This window comes from Symsagittifera roscoffensis, chromosome 8, assembly GCF_963678635.1.
Source record: "Symsagittifera roscoffensis chromosome 8, txSymRosc1.1, whole genome shotgun sequence".
In the NCBI taxonomy this organism is placed as follows: Eukaryota; Metazoa; Xenacoelomorpha; order Acoela; family Convolutidae; genus Symsagittifera; species Symsagittifera roscoffensis.
In genome coordinates, this window is record NC_087069.1 from 50,494,670 (window position 1) to 50,518,530 (window position 23,861).

Sequence of the window (23,861 nt, forward strand, 5' to 3'; positions counted from 1 at the left end):
ATCCAATAATGATTGTGCACTGATAATCTACGTTTTGAACAAAGTTCCAGTATCTACCAGACCCTTTTTTTAGTGTTCTGAGATCAACTCATTGATCAAATCCATTAAAAAATTTTTAAATAAATCATATTAGGATTTGTTTGGCTTTATATTGAGTCGGCTTGATGGAAATTTTATGCGGTCTGCAAGGTTATAGAGTACTAAATACCGCACTGCGCTTTGTAACTGGATGCACTTAAATGAATGCGATTAAAGCCACATAATTTTCGTTTGCAACCACTTGAACGTTGTAATCCAATAACTATACCATATGTCACCATACTAGCGATACCAAAAAAAATCGAAACAATGGACCCTCGCGTACGGATAAAACCCTCGTTTGAAAATCATTACGCTGCTCATATAACTGATTCGCTCGACCTCAATGTGTACATTGACAAGGGTGCCAAAACTCAAATTTACCTCGTAATCGACACAGGTGGTTTCTAACTACCTTGAATTTGTCTTCATTCCTAAAATGCTAAATGAAAACCCTCCACTAATCTCCCCAGCTGAATTCAAGTGTTAGGGCCCCTACTGCATCGCCAGTATACGTTCTGGCGATTCTTTTTCTGTCTCAATCTTACAGTTTTAAATGGAAATTTTAACCGCTTCAACATCCCCACACGATATCAGTCATCTTTTCTCACTCTAGTTCAATCCAGTGAGGCATTTGTCGTCCTCAGTTTCAAATAACTCTCAATTAGAGCAGTCAAGCTCGCTCCTGATGGCAATGATAATATCAACACTGGCTCATAGTTTCGGCTATGTAAGCCAAATTCGTCACTCTGTGAGGTGTTTCGCAGATAGAGAATAGGTGTGGTTTGCAGTTTGATGTATATTTCTCCTGAAAGTACTGAAAACTTGAATCGACTCATAGAAAAAATTTGTACTCAGCATTATTACTCTATGAACGCTTTTACTCTACAAATTGGTATTTTACCATTCTGTACAATTTTTTCACCGATATCAGGAAGTCAGATGCTGCTCTTCGACGAGGCAGCTACAACAACACAACTACGCCGGCTTTAATTAAAAATTTCAAAATTCAGGTTTAAGAATTAATAGACACTAAATAGGCAACAACTATTGTCTTTTCGGTCAAGAATTGAGTTTAATTGTCCAGTTTTTAGTGTTATCCCTCGGCGAAGGGCTAATTGGTTGTATTCAGTATTGGTTGTATCCTTTTTTTAGTCATCGTAGATCAATTCATTGATCAAATATCTCAGAAATCTTTCTTTTATCATTTCTATTCGGATTTCTTTTAGGGTACTTGTTTGCTTGTTTGGTCCCGTGACAAAACAAGTTTAGATGATTGGTCCCGCCTATTTTCTAAAAAGAAAGTCCAGCACGGGGTTTAAACCTTTGCCTTAGGGTAGGTAACCGCATTCGTTCCCGCTAAACTAACTAGGCACGTTTGGACGGTAATATAGAGAAATAAAAATGCTTACTGTTGGAATTAGCCACATACTGTACCTCGAGTTTTTAGGGACCACAGTTTTTTGAGGGACGAAACAAGTAACCTAGTACCGACTCTTAATGAATCGATTTTGACCAAATTTTTATACTGTCCTCAAAATCGAAGAAGTTTGGGCTTAATTATTGAAAGATATTTCACCTGTGATTTTTCTGTGAAGTTATGAGGCTTAGAGTTTGCGTGCAAATTTTTCCAGTTTTCTGTTAACGATCAAATGCGACAATGTAATTGATTTGGTAATTATTTTTCGAGACCTTGAAACGAAAGTCGGAACAGAACAATCATGGTTTCGCACTAACTGGAGCAGTCTTAAAGAACGACATAAGAGATTTTATTCGGTCTTTATAAGCAATTACCATTGTCCTTGAACCTGGAATCTGCTACTAATTTGCGCCACTTGATGATTGCTGTATAAAATTACTTGCAGACTGCAATGGAAATATTACATTAGCATACAGATACTAAAACTATTATTGTATCCTTGAAGTTAATTTGGAGTATAATTCCTTTACCTGATATAACTGAACCATAAGCCGAACATGTGATTCTTGGATGATTCAGGATAGCGATTCCTTGTTTGAAATAAATAAAAATAGACAGGTACATGGTGCAGGCTCCATTTCTGTTGAAATGCTGTTTTTTTTATACCTACTGCAAGTTCATCAACACTAAATTCTGCAAATGCATTAAGATTTTTTCAGTTTAATCTTGAAAGTTTTGTGAGATTCATTAAAAAGTTTATTATAATTCAAATCGGAAAGGTTCCCTTTTTCTCCTTAAAACGACATAGCCCGGAAATTGTAGGACTTGGTGATCTTTTTTGAGAAATTGTAATGTGGAAACACTGTTTAATGCTCAGAAACGCTTTATGTGCTAAGAACCTCAATAACTATGTCAAACAATTCGCAGATAATGAAACGGTCATTGAAAAAGGAAGAGCTATCATTCTGTCTGGTAGACAGATTCTACGAGCTCGAAACAGTTTGATGATTAAGTGCTGCGCTAGTTTCGACCGATTAGACTATTTCGGAGAACATCCTTACTGAAATCGCCTGCTTTTTTGTAGATAACTTATATTAGATAATTTTTCTAACTGTTTTTACTTAATTCTTCCGTGAATTTGATTTTTTTTTCAAATGGGAAGGCCAATAGACCCGTGGACAACCGCTTGGCATAGTTCCGCTTCAAGCTCATCAAGTAGATGAATATTTTGTACTAGTTGAATCCTTTTACCACTATCACAAGTTTTCTAGTATTTTTATTATTTTGTCTTGATAACCAGTTAGTTCGATGGGGTTTTAGTTGTCCTTTTTTGGTCATTTTTCTGTTTAACATATAGAGATCTACGTGGAGACTCGAGATGAAGTAGAAGTGCTTCTTGTCATATAATTTTTTAAAAAAAGATCATTGGAGAGAGAAAATGTTCAACCAGTCTATAAGTCTATCAGTTGAAGTTATAAGAGCCGATGAGGTTTTTAAACTGTTCAAAAACACTAAAAAGTGACGCGTTTACTTATGAAAAGTTAAATTGGGAAATTGGCCCTTTCAAACAATCTGAATATCTTGTAGAATTTGGCATCATTCTTCCAATCGAAGAATATTGTCCCTTGTTTAGTCCATGTAGATGTGATCCTATCATCCGCTCTCATAAGGTTTATCAACTTGGTCCTAGGCCTATTAATATCTATAATGTTTTTGCCATGCCTAATTGTGTTTCTCCCCCGCTCACTTAGGCGTTCCCCCTATTCTTTTGGGGTAAGCCCTTTGTTCCTAGGATTTTTGATTTGGCGTGCCAACTTCGACGCAGATCTAAGTTATCCGCATCGGGCAAGTTTTCACTTAGCATTGATTTGTTCTTGTGGCTTTGTGATGACTGCTTTGGTGTGGTATTGCAGATTTTTGCAGGTCTTCTTGTGCTTCTTTGTTCTTGAGTCCAATTTGAAGGTCGCACGACAGCATTTTTTGCATTTTAATTTTCTTTTGACTGTTCCTCGTATTCGTTTCACCTGTTTTGATAGTTTTGTCGCTGATTTGCAAGCTTTGGCTCAGTCTGCACAGAAGAAGGTTCCGGTTTGTTCTCTACATATCATCAGGAACTGGATTTTGTGTGTGTAATGTCTCTGCTCTCTTCTCATGAACAATCAGATGGGTAGTCCTCGGATGGTTTAAAGAGCAGGAAAAACACCCCATTCAAAAACGAAAGAGAAAGTCAAATCTCGTTTACTGGAAGAAACTGATGTACATCAAAAACAGATGTGGCGACAAAGTTTACGTTACAGGTATATGTATGCGGAATCCACTGAAATTTTGTTTGTGGAATCCACTTACATTTTGGAACATATACTAAGACTTGCCTCTGGAATCCAGGAACATAGAGACACAAAATTGTGCTCCTATCCAGTGCATAGTTTGGCCTCGTAATGTCATTTGAGAGATGAGAAAAGAGTGAAAAACACGGATGTGCCAAAGTCAAGAAAACATACCGTGTAATGGCAATTCGCGAATGCGTCATCTCGGCATTCGGGAGTTGACATCAGCATGGAATACTGTCTTGTCTTGGTCACCTTCGTGTTTTTCAATGTTTTCCCAACTCTCGAATAAGCGTCTTGCAGTAAACGAGATTCAATCTTCTCTTCTTATTTTGGTTGGGGTGTTTTAGGCTCTTTAAACTATCCGAGGACTGCCGATTTGACTGTTCTTGTTTTTTACTTGCGCAAAACGTGTACATTACCCAGGAAACACCTTTTTTCGTTTTTCCAGCGAACTGTTCATACTTCTAACATGTTGCTAACGTCTTGCAGATTCGCGTCAAATTTCTGTATTTGTGCAATGAGGAATTTTTCTTTGAGCTCTTAGATGTAACGGTAGCATTTGCCGCTCCACATTTGTATTTTCTTGTATATGCGAATGCTCCAAGGCCCGCACTGCTGCATCAAAAAGCAGGCCGTTCTCAATGCCGGCCTCAAACAGTTATTTTCGATATTTATTCGTTAGTTACTGTTTTTCAGTGTGGCCTTGACTATGTCATACGAACTCGTCCATATCTTTTTACTTGATTCTACTGGGTTTGCCATCTCCGATGTCTCGGCTAAGATGGCTGTGTCGTCAGCGAAAAGTGACAGAGTCCGTCGAGCGCTGTATGTGAGGCTGTTTGATTTTTTTCATGATAGTTTGTAATGGGAAAGTGTCATCCAGGTTGGTACTTCAGCGGATTCCAGGTTCTTTTTTGTGGCGTCTCTTAGCTCGCTGTTCACTGAGAAGTTCTAGGACTTTGTGGCGGTACACATTGATTGGCACCGGGGAAACATCCCTCTTTAGACCCGCGTGCACGCTGCCATTTCTCGGTAGCTCCATCTCTTAGCGACATGCCTTGAAAATCAATTTCTGCACCCATCTTTATTCCGGGCGGATATAGCAGTATATACCGGGGCGGATCTAGGAATTTTTTGAGGGGATGGCTTTTCCCCTCAAAGTTAGTATATTTTGGCGCCAAATGCGCCTTTAGAGAAGTTTTAAGGTCAGTTAACCAGAAAGGGATATCTGAAAATAGTTTAAAGGGGGGACCATTTGGGTCGGCAGGGGGTCGAATCCCTGAGAAAGGGCGTCCCCCCCCTAAATCCAGTGGTAAGTATATAGCACCTTTTGAATAGTTGGCTCTATTGTTAACACTTGGTAATTCCGTTCCATTAATTTTGATATTATCTCGTCCAAGAGTTTCTAGCATCTCTTCATCAGATTGTGCTTTTACACTTGATTTCGTCTCAAGAAAGCCCAAATTGTTCAGCAGGTTGCTTTGCACTTCGGTTTTGAGTCCAATGAGTACCTCATGTAACCATGCTTTTGACCAAGTGTTTCAGTTTTACGTTAAGTTTTTTTTTTTTTTTTTTGTATTAGACCAGGTCCTGCTCAATGCAGGACCAACCGCGGGGAGGGTGATGTCATCCATTTCGCGCAGCCGGTCCCACCTTGAGGAGGCGGATGGCGCTCTGTAACAACCTCGGTCTTTTTTTTTCGACGAAAGCGTTTACATAGGCAACCTTCTTTCATCTCAAGGGCTCAATTTCTCTTTTTTCTGGTTTAGAAAGTTGTATCTGAGATTTGGAAGCGTCTCAGAAGCTATCTCTTGGGTTGAACCAATTTGGATGCCATCACAATTATATTTTCGTCTCTGAAGTCATTTAAATAAGTTTTTCTTCTTGGCCTCTCATTTTGTGCACGGCATCGACCTTTTTTGTTTTTCATACTTAGGGATCGGAGACGAGCCAATGCTGTTGAAGGTTTGAGTTTTTTATATCCGTCGACGAGTTTAGTTTTTTTTAGGCCAGTTGTGCCACGATAAACCGAGTTTTGCCTATGATCAGGTTATTTGCTATTGTGTACTCCAGTATTCTCTCTCCTTAAGTATTATGCTTGCGGTATCCATGTTAACCGTTATTTCACCGTGAACTATCTGTAACTCTTAGCGGCAGGACCCAAAAAATAGTTCAATTTACTAATGAATAAGTTTTTCATTGTATGTGCGTGTGTGTGAGAGAGAATATAAATATCAGAAAGACAATATGAAACTATAGACTGGTCACTGTAATTATTTTTATCTCGGAAATTGAAATAAGTCAATTTTGTGCTATAAAAATCAGATGAATGGGTTTTCCTTTCTTCGCAATCAATAGTTTGTTTCGTCAATAGTGGCTAAAATGCTGTCTCTCTCCGACAGGACCGGAAGACACAGACGAATATTTTTTTCAAGTATCAGTAAAGAGGAAAAGAATCATCTGGTACAACACTTGGTTGAAGTACTTGACTAAACAAGAATCTGTAGAAGAAGTGACATTGAGTTGGTTGTTCAAACATTTAAATAAATTTTCTGGATATTCATCACCGAACAGAAAGTCAGACTCGACTTGCTCAGTGTGATCGTGCACAAGGGTAGGTTAGTAGTTATGGAGTTTCCACTAGGAGTTTCCACTAACTCAATTTTCTGAAGAATTTCTAATTGTTCAATAAAGATTTCATTATACTGATCTGCAATGCTAACATCCTTCCAGCAAGTGGTTAATTGCTCCAAATCCGTGTAACAGTAGTCCTTGCGGCCGCAGAATTATCTTTTCCAACAGCTCCTCTGAAGAGTTCACATTGTTACGCTTCTCTCATATTATTTAGTAGGTATATCGGTGATATATTACAATAGGTGACAAAAGAAAAACTTGTTCCAGTGAGAATTGAACCCATACCTCTGGGCCTTGAGTCAAATATGTTATCCACTGTACCAAACCCGTCAGAAATGAAAGGTAGATGGCAGAACTTTTTAACCTGCGCATTACTACTAGGAACAAATATATGAATAGAAAGCAGAAAGATATGATAAAAGTTTTGAACGGAGGAACAAAGTTTTGATATGAAGCCTAATTCGTGTAAGCGCTCCCAAAACGTTGTCTCCAAAAAATTCGTCAAAATGAGCGGGTAACAAGAGATCAATAACATCGTTCATAGCTTTCAAATTTGTCTTGGCCTGTCCCCACATTGCTTCCATATTATTTGTATGAACGCCGGTGATCGGATCCTTACAATTTTTGCTGTGATAAACAATTTGTTGAAGAAAAACTACTGGTCTCGGTCCACATAAGGGAATGTAAGATGACCAACCATCTCATCAAATTTTTAATTAAGACAAACCTCTTCGGTAGATTACCTCTAACAGAGTTTCAGTCCCCCTGTCCCCAGCAAAATCCAAAAAACCGATCTTTTTCCGGGTCGTATTTGCCAAAAATCCGTTTCTCTTTGATCGTTCGACCGCGGTTGTAATTTCTCTTGGCTACCAGATTCGTCTTATTGAATAATTTTTCCAGCTCCCTTAAATCTGTATTCACACATTTCGGAGTTTTGAAGGACCCATGAACAAGTTTTTAGAAATAAAGCGTTAAAATGTACTGCCGCTTTTGAACCAGCTTCAACTAGAGAGGCAACTTGATTGATTGGCATTTTTACGGCAAAGATAAAGAGCAAAGTAACAAAAACTGGAATAGATAATTTCTGATTTTCAAAAATTGAATTTTGTCTCAGCGAATTTAGTGCAGAGGCAAGCATAATTATCTATGTTTTCCTTGCTCTCACAACGCTTTCTTGACCTACATTTTGAACGGAGATTTTGTTGTGCGACTCTTCAGTTTTGCATTGTAAGTAATTTAAGTAAGTTCCTCCTTCATCATGTTTGTTAGAACGTTTCTGCTTGCGTATTTCTTAAGTGAAAAATTGTTTTTCATGTTCAACTACTCTTTTTTTGAAGCAGAGGGGTAAAAGCGGTGATAGACAGTTTGATTGTGTCAACAAATTGATTTTTGTAAGTTGCTCTTCGGGATCAAAGTCGATGAAATATGTTATATGCTGCAACGTTTTTGTACTTTAAAAATTAGTTGTTTTTTCTGAACCTCAAAACTGTAGCGTTCTTGGCGATCCTTGACTGTCTTGTGCTACCTGTATGATTGCATGATCAGAGCAGACGTGGTCGAGTGGGTTAGGCACATGTCTCTCAACACGAGGGACATGAGTTCGAATCCCACTTCAAGCGCGGTTTGAGGGGTCCCAGAGTCATCCGCCTCAAGAGGTGACCGGCTGCGGTAAAATGGCTGTTAGCTCTCTCCACCTACGGTTGGTCTTTCACTGAGCAGGGCCGGGGGCTAATAAAAAAATGCATGATAAAAGATGATTGATTAATGTATAAAATCACATCAACTGTGACTTTGTTTGTATATCTGCTCCGTTTTGAATAGCTTCAGTCCAAATTAATCTTTTCTTAGCGAAAAGATTTTTGGCGGTGCACTCAGAAACCAAGGCGAATTTAATATATAATTCACTGAAGGCAAAATTACCCGAACTATAGTGGTCCGTTATAAAAGGTGATTCAATTCCGTCAGTCTGCCAGTTTTTTCTCTTTTTAAAGCTGGATAATTTTATTTTTCCTACATTTGTAAAGTTCTCTTTTTTCTTGCTGTTTCAATTTGCGAAAAGCAGTTTTGCCTATTTGTCTTAATTTTGCGTTATTGCTTCTGATTTTGAAATAAAACTTCATTTGTCTGAAACTTTTACAAATGTTGAAAAAAAGTCATTCGGCAATTCATTCGAAAAAAAGTCATTCGGCACGGTAAAAAAAAAACTAAATTACAAAAGGGGCCCTTCCGTTTAGTTACGGTAAGTGCACAAGCTGGATAGGGCCATACCAGCGATATCAAAATGCATATATATCAGCAATGAAGTCATAAATCAGCATTAAATGCATCGTCGTAATGTTAATTTATCTTAGCCGTCCTTCCTCTACAATAGCGCTTATGGAGTTGTCGATAAATTGAACTTTGCGTAGCGATCTGCACACCCTTATACAAAGTATAGAGCTCCTCAGGAGCGCGAAGCTTTTCTTAGTTCTTATGTAGTTTATATATTCTGGATAGCTTTCTTGTCTTTTTTCACTCAGTTTTTCGGCCAATCGCTGCATCGTCCGCGTGGCCGTTGGAGCAGCGCCACCGGTGCATTCATTTTTAAGTTGTGTAAATTTGATAAGTTTGTGCGGCAAGCAACTATTCCTATCTTGCATTGTATTTGCACCAGCGTTGTGAGTTGTACAAAGCGTTGTGTGTTGTTACGAAGAGTTTTTTCTAGCGTAAGTCGCAAATAAAAGTGCTTGTTTGGTGGCACTTTTGGTATATTTCATTTTAATCATATTTAAGCATAAACAGTTTAATGGCATTTGTTGCTGCTTTACTCTCGGCTAGTGTAAGGTTGTGTTTGAAAAAAACCTTTATGAAGGAATTGTATGGGATTTGTTGTTTTTCGTTTTTTTTGGGACGCTTTGAAAATTTTTTGCCTTTTTCGCAGAAATTTGAACTTTCTAAAAACTAGTGGACCGATTTTCAAAATAAGTGGTACCAATAGAAAAAACGGCTGGTCTTTTATGTGCCTGCGTTTTTCGCTAGTCTCTTTTTGTTTTTATCTCACGTTATACGGCCTTCGAAAGTTTCAGTTGGGGGGTTTTCACTTTCTCATATATTAAGTGCACAAATCTGAGATAAAGGTTTCACTCAGAAGAACAAATTATAAAGGTCTCCCCTTTGGATATACCCAAAACTTGTTAGAAAACAAGATATGGTGTCAAACTAGCCCATTTTTGACATTTTGCTTAATTTTAAATTTTTCACAAAAACTACCCTGCCAAATCGGAGATTGAGGGCTTAACCGAAAGAAAAAAAAATCGGTTATGCGAATCACCCACTGCGCATTTCGTCACTATTCTTTAAAACTACTAGCTAAATCTGATAAAGGGTTCAATTTAAAAAATCAGGGTGCGGAAATCTTCATTATAAAAATCAGGGTGTGGAAAGCAGAGGCAATTCTAGAGAAGTTTTTTGGTGTTGGAAAATTCAACTTTTTTTGGTAGATTTTTGTAATCTTTTGAAAAGTACCCAGTCAAATCTGAGATAAAGACTTCAGTTGAAAGAGCGATTTGTTGTTTTCTTCTTTAAATAAGCGGTTAATCTCCTACTTAAGCAGAGAAACACCAGGGTTCAGCGTAGTCCTTTTTTTTCAATTTTTGAATTTTACGCATATCCGTATCAGTAGAAACATGATTTAAAATACTAGATCAGGTAGATCCAGCAATAGCTGGACCCCTAGCGTGTTTCCAAACGACCCTGTTGCAGATGCGAGGACGTGAGGCTCCTAGTCAACATGTCGAATATTCAAATCCGGAACAGTTAAATAGTCTTTTTTTTGTCGAAATTTTGCTGCATTACATTGGCAATTTGGTAGAAACTGTAGATGCTTTATTGGTTGCTAATGTTAGTAAACTTGCAGAAATGTGATACTCCTACTCTCAACAAAAAAAAACTTTTAAGGTTCGTTTTTATCTTTTCCTTATTTCACATTGTTTGCCTTTTTAAAGCTCTGTTTTGCGTTTTCCTTTCTTTTGTTTGCAAAGCACAGCTTTGCTTCTTTAATCTCTCCGACGGATCAGTTTTCTAAGAGTAATTAACGTAGTCAGTGAACGTGTTATTTTTTCCAGGAAAAGGTCTTAGTTTGTTCACGCTCAAGTTTGTATTTTCGCGGTTGACTTATTTTTTTTTCTAAATTCTCTTCAGTTTCTGTGTTAAGAGAAAGGCACACTCTTTCAAAAAGCAAAATTGTAAAGGTCGCTAAAAACGTGATCGACTTCGAACTTCAAAAATTTAATTTAATTATCAGATTTTCTAGCGAAATAAAAATTTTACTTATTAGAACAGATTACACAGAGACGCAGCTTCGCCTCTGATTAATCTCTCAGACGGTTCCGTTATTTAAGAGTAATGAGCGTAGTCAGTGAACGTGTTTTTTTGGGAAAAGATTTTAGTTTGCTTACGCTCAGTTTTGATTTCGCGGTTTGACTGTTTTTGCAGCTTCGCCTCCGTGTAATCTCAGACGGATCAGTTTTTTTAAGAGTATTGAACATAGTCAGTGAACGTGTTTTTTTTCTGGAAAAGGTCTTAGTTTGTTCACGTTCATTTTTGAAGTTTCGAGGTTTGACTTTCGTTTTATTTTTTCTAAGCTTACTTCAATTTCTTTGTTAAGAAGACAAATCCCACTATCGAAAAGCAAAATGGTAAAGGTCGCGAAAAACGTGATCGACTTCGAATTTCGAAAATGTAAATTAGTTATTAGATTTCCCAGTGAAATAAAAAGTTTTACCAATTGATCCAGTTTTCTTGATCCAAAAAATCATCAATAAGAAGTTGTTCGTGATATTCAAATAGCTCTAAGGGCATATTTTTTTAAGTTTAAAAATCAAAAATTGAAGTTTTTTCAACGAACATGTCCGTTTTTTTCCTGTTTTCTTGCGTTCATTACTCTTTTCTAACTGTCAGTTGACGATGTTTCAATCCTACCAAATGTGGCCAAAACATGATTATCTTGATATAAAATCTGCCATCAAGTCTCACAAACAAAAAATTGTGTAAGCGAACATGGAATGATCATGCTTTATCTTCTGCGTTGCAGTGGCAGGTTGGTTTGGACGTATTGACGTTTTTTTGTTTTTCCAGATATTTTTTGCATTATATCTGTTTTTCAACACATACGTAACATAACGCGTTATCTTATTAGTTATATAACCTGTGTTAGTTTATGTACTTCTTTTACGAGCAGATGAAAAGAACTGAATGAGCCTTGGCAGTATTAGGGATGAAGAATCAAAGAAAACACATTGCGAATGTTTCAAACGACGTAAGGACATTTACGCTTTTTCCTAAATTTTTCCATGTTACCACCTTTTTTTCCGCAGAAAATGGCTGCGCTAAAGAACGCGTTTGCTTATGCAATAACTGATCTGTATTAATAGACCGTGTGCTTTTTTTGATTTGATGATGTTGAATAATAGCTAGACATCGCTGGTTGTAATTTTATGTTCGCCTAATAATATACCAGGTACGTATGCGTTCGCAAGATTACATAGGCCAGGTAGCTTTGCATATGGAGGAAGGACCGAATACGTGAAAATTTTCAACTGTTCTAAACTGACGTATTTCCGCAGCCGTTTTCTTCCAAATTTTCCAATACCGAATTATGATAAGCTTACATTATTTACGGAAAATCAGACCCTCTGGCATGCAAGATTCCTCGGATAGGAAGCAAAGCAATTGTGAGTTTGTGGTGTCTATTTGAGGGATAAAATGTGGAGTTTATATCTTGCGGCGAGCGGGAAACACTATTTTGGGCGCGGGGCTTTTATTAAGACTGCGATTTACTACTACGCTGTTCTTACTATACAGGGGAAAATGAGATAGGTATGCAGGAATAAGTGAAGTGGAAAATGCCGCCAACTTTTGATTGCCCTGTATATGGGGAATAGAACCCTGTTTCTATGTAACATACTGCTGTAATGTACTTCGGACGTACGTAGGATTTCACAATGCATAGATGTATGTCATGGGCTTATATGAAGGCACCCACGCATAGGACAGAATGCCATTTTCGTTGCACTGCATGTATAAAGTCTGTCGCAATAATGCGTATACGGCCATTTCATTTCTTCAGCTATGTTTTAAGATTTCAATTGCGAGCTGCAGTTGTTAATGTATGGCGAATTTACGGGGCATGGAATTGTATGGAATCATTGCTTTTTATACTAGCTTGTTGCAAGTGCTATAGTAGTGCTACACAGTGGTTGGTTATACTATAAAGTAATAGCAAATGCAACATCACGTTTTAATCTATGTGTGATATATACCATTAAGATATTGTGCCCTCGCTTTCCTTGCCTTATGGTTATGGTTCGCCTGTGCAAAGACAGTGTTCTTTCTTCAGACTTCAGTTGTTCCATTAGAATAGAAACATACTGCTACGCAATTTGAATTTGTAGGAGCTCTCTTCTCTCTATATTTCTATTCTACTAGCAAACACATTTCTAAGCCTCTCTCTATCTAGTGTTAAATTTGCCGATTTTGCCTTAGCAGTGTATAGTATACCATAACCATAATGCATAACCACTGAATGACGGTCGACCGCCATACGTTCCATTATAAATGGTTTTGTTGCTTGCAATTCAAGCTTAGTACTAACTAGCCAAAGCTAGATATTACAAAACAGTGTTATAATTTTATAAAACGTGCCAACATAGCCATTTCTGAACATATACCATTACTACTGAGCAAAACGCATATGACTTAAATGTTCATTCAGAACTGCTGCAAATTTTGGTTTCAGTATAAAACGTGCATTATTTATACAGCGTTTAAAAATTAATGGAGAATTGTTGAAAATACGTTTTGGCCTTTTTTACATTGGTTATAGAATGTTAAACCGCTTCTTATATTAATCTGAAATGGACCAATATTGCTTTTTAACGCCGATTGAAAGCTAATATTATAAAGCCGAACCGGCGCGAGCAATCAATATGCTAATACGCACACACATGTTTACCAGGTTTGTGATTTATGTTTCTATTTTAACTCATGTAAAATAAAAAAAAGGCTTAGCAGTTGGCGTTTTTGTTAATTCAATTCGTTTTCTGTAGGTTTCAAACGTGATTTAAAACACGTTTTTTTATCATCTTGGATAAAATTTGGTCTGAATTGGTTTTAGATTCTCATATGCGTGTAATGCAAAGAGCACGTCTTTTTAAAATAGTAAAATTGAGAACAGTTTTTGTATGATCTATGAGAATAATCAATGTTTTATAGCAAAGTGCGGCCGCTTTACGTACACCTGTGCTGCGATAAAACGCGCGTTTTGTTAATTCAACAAACGCTCAAATATACACTCATTTTTCATACCATAATACTACTAGCAATAGCTCTCTTTATGTGAATATTAAATAAAAGCGTTTTTTTGCTTTCTGTTTTTTCGCATTTTTCACCATGGCTGTTTTAATATTACATTATGGAACGGCGTGGTTGTTATTTCTTCAATACGATTATTTTGCAGTGTTACGTGCAAGCTTACTGTTTTTTACGGGTCTCTACCAACCATTATACAGATCAACACACCTTGCATTATCTGTTTTGTGAAAAGAAAAAGAACCGTTGTTAAAATTAATTCAAAACACATAACATTCGTTCTGTTTTTTGTTATTTAACTACAAGATTTTTCGAATTGATATTTAACATTTTACAAAACTGAAAGTATCCTCAAATTAAACTCTGTTCCCTTCAGGTAAGAATGTACTTCTTATTTGATAAGTAAAAAAAAAACTGTTTCTTTGATAATTAAAAAAAAACTCTTACTATATGCACGAGTTTCGGTACAAGTTTGATAGAGGGGTCCCATTAAAAACCAAGTGTGGGAAAGGGTTCCCAAATTACATTAATTTTAGGCAAATAACTTAATCAAAATGCGCCGGTCGGTCGTTATAAACCTTTTCTCTGACGTGTATACCCTGCATCATTCGCGCAAACTTATTCGATACTTTAATTGACATCACCTAAGCACTTCTACCCGAATTTCGATGCATTTGAGTGGTTTCAACGGTACAGCGACAACTCGCAACAAGAAAATTTAAGGAAAGCGACAACTCGTAGTTTTGAAAATTAATTTGAGGATTAAGGGCAAAATTTCGAATTAAGGACGCCGGTGGTCGCGCTACGCTCGCGTCGCCGCGCGAGTCGTCGCGACAACTGGCGCTTAAATTTAATAAAGACCTACCCTCTGTCGGCAAGCTCGCAACACGTTCGCGCGACTGCGGCGGTGAGTATATCGCTTGAGTTGTCTTTTACGAGTTGTCGCATTACAGGTTTCAACTAACTTACTGAAAAAACGTTACCGTCCGTATTATCTACAATCTTTCTAAGTAGAAATGTTTTTTAACATCTGCTCCTATTAGGATCGCTTTTTAGGCACTCGCAAGTCACCAATAATGAAGTCTGTCGCTCCGGTTTTTGTATAGGTTCGGAAAGCCACTATGTAAAACTGATGATTAAGCGTTAATAAGCGTTGTCATGACACAAATTTAGGTATTCCTCTTCGTTTTTTTCCGGAGTTTTGCTGATATTAACCTCAATTTTTTAAAGTGTAAAAGAACGAAGTGATTGTCATTTATATAGGCCGTAATGAGTATTTCTATTTTTCAGGAAAATTTGATTTTTCGCTTTTTGAATTTTGAGTTCTGTTCAGTGAATTTATTTTCTTAAAAGAAAGGCATACTACTATAAATTGTTTTTTTTTATAAAATGGAGCTCAATATCTGCTCTCCGAAACAAAGTGGAAACATGCGCGAATAGATATTTTAATTTTGGCTTGGAAATCGCAGCGAAATATTGTTTCTATTCGAGTTGAGTGTTTATCGTGAGTGTCAATTTAAAGAGTGTCTGGTGTATAAAAGAGCTTCTCGTTCTATGTTAATTCAAGTAATGGTTCCGACAGCTCTCGAATGGTCCGTTTTTAAAATATTTTTCCAGCTAGTTTTTACTATCTAAAATTTTTTGACTACCCAATGGAATCTCGTACGTGTGTCAAGGGTCAAGTGTGGTATCAGGGGCGGATCTAAGATTTTCTCGAGGGGGGTGGCGGATTTTCAAAAAATTTTCGAAAATTTTGACGACCTTTTTTTTAGGTCGAGCTCTCCCAAAGCACGGTTTTGTCCCAATTTTGGCCAAATTTTTTGCGCCGCAGGCAAAATTTTGGAAAAAAAGGCGTTTTTAGGCACTTTTTGGAAAATTTTAACCGAAAAATTGCGTTTTTTCGGCGCCTGGTCCCCCCTCAAAATTAGTATATATTGGCGCCAAAGGCGCCTTAAGAAAGTTTTTAGGGTCGGTCGGCCAAAAATGGATTTCTTAAAAAGTATCAAAGGGGGGACCCTTTGGGTCGAATCCCTGAGGGGGGTCGTCCGCCCCCCCCCCTAAATCCGCCCCTGTGTCGTACCATAAAAAAAGCCTTTTATCCGTGATTAGGATCTTCTCATTGTGAAGAAAACTGTTTTTTTTTTGTTCGTTTTTAAATTTAGACAAAAATTGATGAGAGGCTGATAAATCTAATTTTACTAGAATTTAAACGCCGTGCTTAACGTTAATTCAACTGCATTTGCTCCTTTTGCTTGAGACTTTTCACCTTTACTAGAAAAAATAACAGGAAATTCAGACAATAAAAATTGCACATCGTTTTTTTTTTTGTGGTTTCTTCAAAAAATTGTCCTCAATTTTGATGTTTGTTCATGAATCAAATTTTGGGAATATTTCGTGCTACCTCACAGAAACTTGTTGTCCTTACCATTAAGTTTCGAAATGAATGACTCTATTTGTTGTTGAATTTGTTCAATGTTAGAAGATCATTAAGGTTGCAATTGAGTTACTTAATTCGATTTTGATATTATCAATGTTGCAGAATTACCATTACAAGTACTCTAAAAATATTAAGCTAGTCGAGCTTTATGCTATCGATACACCGCCAATTCTTATGGTCTCCTCAACTATCTTTCCGCTTATGGACCTTTTTAGGAATCTCTGTGCAGGTTGTTTTCTACATATTTCAAATATATTATAAATTTCAAAAACCTCATCTTACAATTTTTTTGTTAGAACAATTTTTCTTTAAAACTTAATTTGGCTGAATTAATGAGTTGATTAGGTTTTTTGAAATCAAATAGCCTTTTTTTAAAAATTTTAGTCTATATGTAGGTTTTAGTATAGGTTTCAGCACTAACAGTGATTACTAAGTTAGATTCCATTTCTTAATTTAAGATTTTTTTCTTGAATTTTTTAAAAATTGATTTCCGTTTTCGAGAGTTTTGGTACTTTTTTCAACAGCAACCAGCTGCTCTTGTTGTTCCAACCATTTGGCAAATGGGTAGGAGCTTTGTATTCGTGTGTGTTTTAGGTTTTACTTTTTTCTTGTAATCCACGAAAAATCAGCTAACACAGATAATCATCGGAGAGAGTTGAGTGATATAGCATATTAAAGCATTACAGTAGTGATTTGAACGGCGTTAAGTTTAACAAAAATGTTTTTCAGTGTCGAGAAAAACCGGTTTGAAAATTTTGGTTTTTCGTCTTCGAGCGAATAAAGCGAGCAAGCAGGCTTACAAAAGCTTATTTTAATGGCTTTAAAGCTTACAATAGCTAAATGTAAAGCGTAAAAACTTAGTTTTACTCAAATAAAACTAGTTTTTTGAGTATTTAAGTGCCTTTTTGGATGGAGTCAAACTTCAAAAACTCAATTATCTGACAAAAAAGATGAAACTTTGTTTTGTTTTTTTTTTCCGTTTTTCCACAAAAATTGTTTTTCAGTTTGCTGATTTCAGTATGATTGGCGAATATGCCTAATTTCTAGTTTTTTTTCAGCTCCTTTTATCACACCACGTCAAAAAAAAACGACCCTAATATGAAAAAACTTTTTGTGGTATTTTTAAGACTATGGTAGGAGCATTGTGTGTAACCGGCTATTCTTGTTCAGTTAAGGTTTTGGATATTGATTAATTTTTGTTAGCTAAGCTTCGAAAGCTAGGGCTTAAAGTATTTGTGGTTGAAGCGTAGTCTTGTGAAAATTCAGACCTATTATCAGGCGCGGACCTAGAATATCTCGAGGGGGCGGATTTAAAAAAAAAATTGTCGACCTTTTTTTAGTTCAATCAAATTGATTTTCTGAACTCTCCCAAATCAATATAAGACCCTAATTTGACAACATTTTCTGCGCCGCAGGCAAATTTGTGAAATTTCTGCGCCGCACGCAAATTGGTATAAGACCCTAATTTGACAAAATTTTCTGCGCCGCAGGCGTTTTTATGCAATTTTTAGACAATTTAGGCCAAAAAATCGCGTTTTCTCGGCGCGCTCACCCCTCAAAACTAGTATAGGTTGGCGCAACTTTTTAGATAGTAAAGTTTTAAGGTCAGTCAGCGAAAAATGGACTTCTCAAAATTGTGCAAAGGACTAGTGTAATTGATGAAAATTTTATTGGAATAGTTGTAGCCTCAAAAGCGTCTGGAAATTGAAAAAATATACGGATATCCAATTCTTGCAACGATTTTGAAATAGGAAGTATCATAGGAAGTTTTTCAGGTTTTTAATATTTTTTGCACCACGTGGTCTGTTGGCTATGTTTGATGACCTCAAGATATGAAATTCTTTGGGAACCAGTTTCTTCGAAGGAGGTGATATAGCTGGAGATCGCGTTTCAGATGACTTAATATCTTCTAAACACAGCGGAAATATCCATGCTACCGAGCGCTAAGGTAACATTAGTATGCAAACACGGTATTATTTGAAATTGTAGTCCAAATTAATCAATTTTGTTAGTAGCACCTTTTTTTTCTGAATGAAAGCTGAATGATTTTTTTTGTGTGTTCTATGTGCGAGCTCGCGAATTGTTCGAGAATTGCATGTAAGTAAGCAAAGTCAGCTGTTTTTTATTGTACTTCTGTATTACATTACTTTTTAAATTGGCGCCATTAAGCAACTAATTATTGATCAGTTGGCGCATATATGGGAACGTGCGTCAAGGGAGCAGACAGGCTGGTCCTTAAAAATGTTTCTTCAGTATTTTTTTCAATTATAAACATGTATGGAATAGCTAAACATCATACCAGAAGTAAATAGGCAGAAGCTTACGTTTTCTTTGTAACAAGCAATTAATCGATTAAATGTTTTTACCACTATGTCATAGTCAGTTTGCTTTTTTGGGGGAGGCACGCTGTAATCGTTTTATTTAAATGCTGTCTGAAAAAAGTGTCAACGAACGTACTGAGGACGCTTATTAAGGTCGTGTTTTTTCCAGGAAAATTCAAGAGCATTCATTCACGCTCTTGTTTGATTTCTGCGGTTTGATTTTTTAATTCTTTCAATTAAAATTCATTTGCTGAATTGATGTTAAATAACACCCCAATTACGCATGTGCAAATGGCGCTAAAAACCGTGAATGGTTTTAAGTGAATTTCTATTTTAGATTTCCCGGCGAAACGAAGTGTTCTTTTGACAGTTTTCTAAAGTCTGGTTAGTTTTTCGAAACCATGTCGACCATGAAAGATTCGTGAAATTCAAAGCGCTTTAAGGCCATATCTTTTTTGTTAAAAATTTTCCAAAAAGTCAGTCGTTTTGTTTTGGTCTTTTTTGAGATCATTGACATCTCTCCATCTGTCTGTTGGCTATGTTTAAGAGTACCGAACAAAGTGAAGAATCTTATAGCTCTTGGTGATTTTTTTTTTACCGAAAAAAGTCTAAAAATGCTCTAATAATTACAGATGTGCATTCATATATATTAATGCCTTTATGAATGCACTACGGTATAAATGCACTTATTCAGTTCTTTTGAAATTCATCTGCTGAAATTTGGGTCAATAGCTATCTCCAAATACGAACGTTGAAATGGTTATCAAAAACGTTAACGCCTTCTAGTTTCGATTTAATTCTCAGGTTTACAGCGAAATGAAACTTTACCTTTTGATCCAGTTTCCTCAAAATGGATTATTTTTATTCAAAATAAACACCAATCAAATTTTTTTCTTGAAACTCAAAGAGCTTTAAGAGCATATCTTATTTCTTTACAATTCGAAAATTGAAGTTTTTTAAAAATCAATTCAGTATTTTTGTGTTTCCTTGCGTTCATTAATCAAGTGTCAGTTGGCTATGTTTTATTTGCTGAATCCAAAAGACATCAGACAGCAGATGGTCGGATTGTCTTCGTTTTTAAGTACTTTTTTTGGGTATCCATTTTATGAGGATCCAATTTAAGAGTCGTGAACGTACTGAATACTCTTTTATTGGTCTTGGTGAATTTTTTGTTAGTCTGTTTTCAGAAAAAGTCTTGAATTCGTAACGCTCAAATTTAATTTTTCGCGGTTTGACTTTTGATTTCTTTTTAGTTGTACTGCATTTCCTTTGTTGAAAGGAAGGTGAACTTCACTGTCGAACAGCAAATTGAAAAAAAAACAACATGCTCGACTCCTTGCTTCGAAAATGGATTTCAGTTTTCAGATATCCTAGCGGAATAAAATATTTACCAACTGAACCTTTTTTTATCAAATTGGGTTTATTTTATCAAAAAAATCCAACATAAGTTGTTCTTCAATTTCAAAGTACTTAAGGTCATTTCGTTTTTTATTTATTTAAGGCCAAAACTTCGGTTTATTTTCAATTCCATTGCGTTCATGACTCTTTTCCAAATCTTTTCCTAGTCGGAAGTGAAAATTTTGGATGCTCTCTGGAATCAACAAGTTTCCAAGTCTCTAAGTGCCGTGTTTTGATAGTGTAATTTCAGAGTTTTTGGTTTTGCTTCCTATGAATTCTGAAGACCAATGGCTTCTCAACTTTTACCCAGAAGTTTCAGAAATTGGTAAACATGGAGGTCTATGAATGAATGTATAACGTTGGTTTTGAAGTCTAATTTGTTTAATTGACTGACTGCGTTTGAAAAAAAAATCAAGTTTGTAGTCCATAGTTTTGACTGTGTTCCAGAGCATTTTGAAAATTTCTTGATATTACATTTGTAAGAATCGATGAACGTAGTTCGGACTCTTATATAAGCCGTGATGATTTTTCTTGTGTTTTTCTCAGGAAAAGTCTTAAAATTAGTTTGGCCTACTAGTTCGCGGTTTGACTTTTGATTTCTGTACAAGTCCAGTTCATTTCCTCTGTTAAAAGGAAGGAAAACTCCAATATCTAACAGCCAGTAGTAAAGGTCTCGAAAATTTCATCGACTTCTCGTTTCGAAAATGGAATTTAATTTTCAGATTTCCCAGCGAAATGAAAAATTTATCTATTGACTTAGAGTAATTAATGTAATGAAGACTATTTTACAGACCTTGTTGTTTTTTTTTCAGGAAAAAGACAGAAAATGCTCTAATAAGTACAGATGTGCATCCATACATTTTAATGCGTTTATGAATGCACTTAGGTTTATATGCACTTTTTGAGTTCAATTGAAATTCATCTGCTGAAAATTACGTTAAAAGCACTCTCCTAATACTAACGTGAAATGGCGCGAAAAAACCTAAACGATTCTTAGTTTCGAAAGTGGAATTTAACTATTAGATTCCCAGTGGAATAAAAAATTTACGTATTGATCCATTTTTCTCAAGTTGGGTTATTGTTATCAAAAAAGCGCCAATCATAAATTTTCTAGAAATTCAAAGAGCATAAAAGGCATCTATTTTTTCGTTGAAATTCGAAAGTTGAGATTTTTTCAACAAAGTCAGTGTTTTTTTTCTGTTTACATTCACTACTCTTTTCCAACTGTCAGTTGGCTATGTTCCATTTTTGTCAAATTGGGTTCATTCTATCCAAAAATGTCAATCACCGAGTTTTCTAGAAATTCAAAGAGCTTTAAGCCATCTAGTTATCTTTGAAGTTCGGAAGTTGAGGTTCTTTCATAAAAACAAGTCAGTTTTTTCTGTATACTTGCGTTCATTGACTCTTTTCCAACTGTCTGCTAGAATTTTTGCGCTAGTCTAAGAACATGCATAGTTTCATTTGACTGTAAATTTAATTGATAATTTCGTTTCTAGATGGATAATGAATTTCTCCAATTCAAGTTCTCTTGGCGCGGAGACCCTACTGCTCAGTTTTGAGTAATTGGATTTTTGGTTGATAACTCTATCAACCTTTCATATAAAGCACTATCTACTATTTTTTCTCTGCTGTTGGCAATTATTATATCGGTCGATAAATTGTTGGGATGCTTTTTTCAAAATCTTTGTAGACCGGAAATTTATTTCCTAACCTGAGGCGATCTGGACAAATTCGCGTATTAAATACGTTTCGTCTAAGCTTTGTTAGCACTGAAATTAAAGGTAGTCATGGTACAATCAAGTTCTGGTTTAGGTGGTGCATTTTGTGAGAAGCTCGAGGTCTTTTTAAAATGAAACTTCTTAAACAAGTATGTCGCAGTAATTAGCTTTGCATTTTCGTCATGTTTAAGCCTTTCAGATGGCGACAGATATTACCGTAATTTGAATACTAACTACAAAATTATCGTTTGAGATATCACTGCGCCATTTAATTTAGTTTCGAGTTCGAATTATTCGAACGCAAAAATGGGCGCTAAATATACCTGTTTATAATGAAATCTTATTGTAAGATCTTAAATTGATCATTTTTGCAGAGAAACAGTGGGAGGATAAAACGTTCAAGTCTAGCCTCAGCAGCCCATAAAACCCTAAACGTAGTGGGCACGGAAGTTCATCGCCCAATATCATCAACAACCACCACCGCAATTTCATCCCCAGTTACCCTTCATTCAAAAAACAACCTCTCTTATTCAACTGCAACTTCAGGAATAACCCAAAATTTTGATAGTCTTGAAAGCCATTTGAGTAATGCAAATCGTAATAACAGAATCACACATCCAAACCCGCTTTTAAGCGGCCACGATTTGAACCCAAATTTATCTGGAATATTTTCTTCAAGTCGCAAATTGCAAGCCCAAAATAACTCACCAACTTCGCCGATTTCCTTTGTAGACCGAAGTCAAGTTGTAAGTTACGCGCAACGAAGCCCACCCGTTTCGAGCTCACATAGCACGTTTTTCCCGCGGTCGGCGAAATTAAGTCTCTCCGATTCGTTTTCAAGTAACTGCAATTCTATGGCAGCAGCATCAACTTCTGTTTTGACAAACGGCGGCGATTTCAAATCTGCGAATGTTTCGAAGTCGACCGAAAAACAGCAGCAGAACAATTTGAATTCGCATTTGAACAACCATATCCTATCAATGAGCGCAACAACTCAAGCAATCGGTTCGACAAACATCACCTCACATCATAATGCAACGTCGGCTCGATGCGGAAGCGCATCTTCAACATCGCTAGTACCTCCAAACGGGTTCCTGAAATCGTCAGGAACTGCAACGTCGAACATCGGAATCTCAAACGGAGATGCAAATCTACTTTTGAATGTATCAACTCCTGGACATAGCCCTAGGGTTCCGAAAAATGGAGTTTCGTATGTTCCGACATCGAATAACAATTCTTTCCAATATCACAATGCGAATTTAACTCAACAGCAACAAGCCAATTACAACAGTAGCGGTATCGCAAATGATTCCGGACGGTTGAAGGCTTCGAGTACAAGTTCAAAGTCGGGAGCGCCGACAGCGGCGAGTTTAAAAAGAGCTGAAAAGATGGCGGCTGGTCGGAAAAACAGCAGCAATGCCCAGCAAAACGGGCCAGAAATTTCGAGTCCTGGAGGTGCCGGAAATATCCCGCCGCCGTTAAAGAAACAGCGCATGAAAACAACTGCTCGACGGAGCACTGGATCAAGCACCGGATCGTCCGCAACACCGGATTTTGTCGGCGCGACACCAGAAACAAGTTTGCCGGGAGTTCCTGGAAAACGAGTGAAGTCAAGTAATTCAGTTTCTGGAGGAAGTCCACATCTGTCGGGATTGAACCAGTCGCAAAATTTACCCAGTCCGAGGTTGATGGGTTTGTCGACTTCTGCCTTGTCCTCGCCGGGAATCAACCCGACTGTATCTTTCGGCTCCGAGAACAATTTGGGCGCGCATATGTCACCACTGCTTACGGAGAATTTTGTCGATGGACGGAAACTTAAAGGTTAGTAGATTTTTGTAATCTTTCGACAATTTGATCGTACTTTTGGCTCTGAATTCTGAATATCACAAAAAATATGTTGAAAATCGCTGTCTAGAAGGACCATGGTTGTTTTCTAACTATGCTGCAAGGATATTGGTGATAAGTAAGGATATAAAAAAGAGAAAAGATCCAATCATTCTGAAGTTTCCTGTGACTTTGATTACAGATTTATTCAGTGATTTCGGTTACGATTTGTTCGAGTTACAAAATTGAAGACCACAGGCAATGAAGTAGTTGAATCTTACCGTAGGTACTCTATGACTCATCTCATAGTGACATTGGTTGTTTTACTTCAAAGTTTTTTTCCCCAAATACGTG

At 36.7% G+C, this 23,861-nt stretch overlaps 1 protein-coding gene across 1 annotated transcript in view; it reads left to right on the top strand.

Annotated features, from left to right (window-relative positions):
* LOC134853305 (protein AF-10-like) overlaps nucleotides 1-23,861 on the top strand; it is a 45,837-nt gene that overhangs the window by 16,447 nt on the left and 5,529 nt on the right. Inside the window, exon 5 of the mRNA XM_063869277.1 lies at nucleotides 22,058-23,504. Coding sequence (XP_063725347.1) covers nucleotides 22,058-23,504 — 1,447 coding nt within the window. The remainder of the gene's footprint in view (nucleotides 1-22,057; nucleotides 23,505-23,861) is intronic.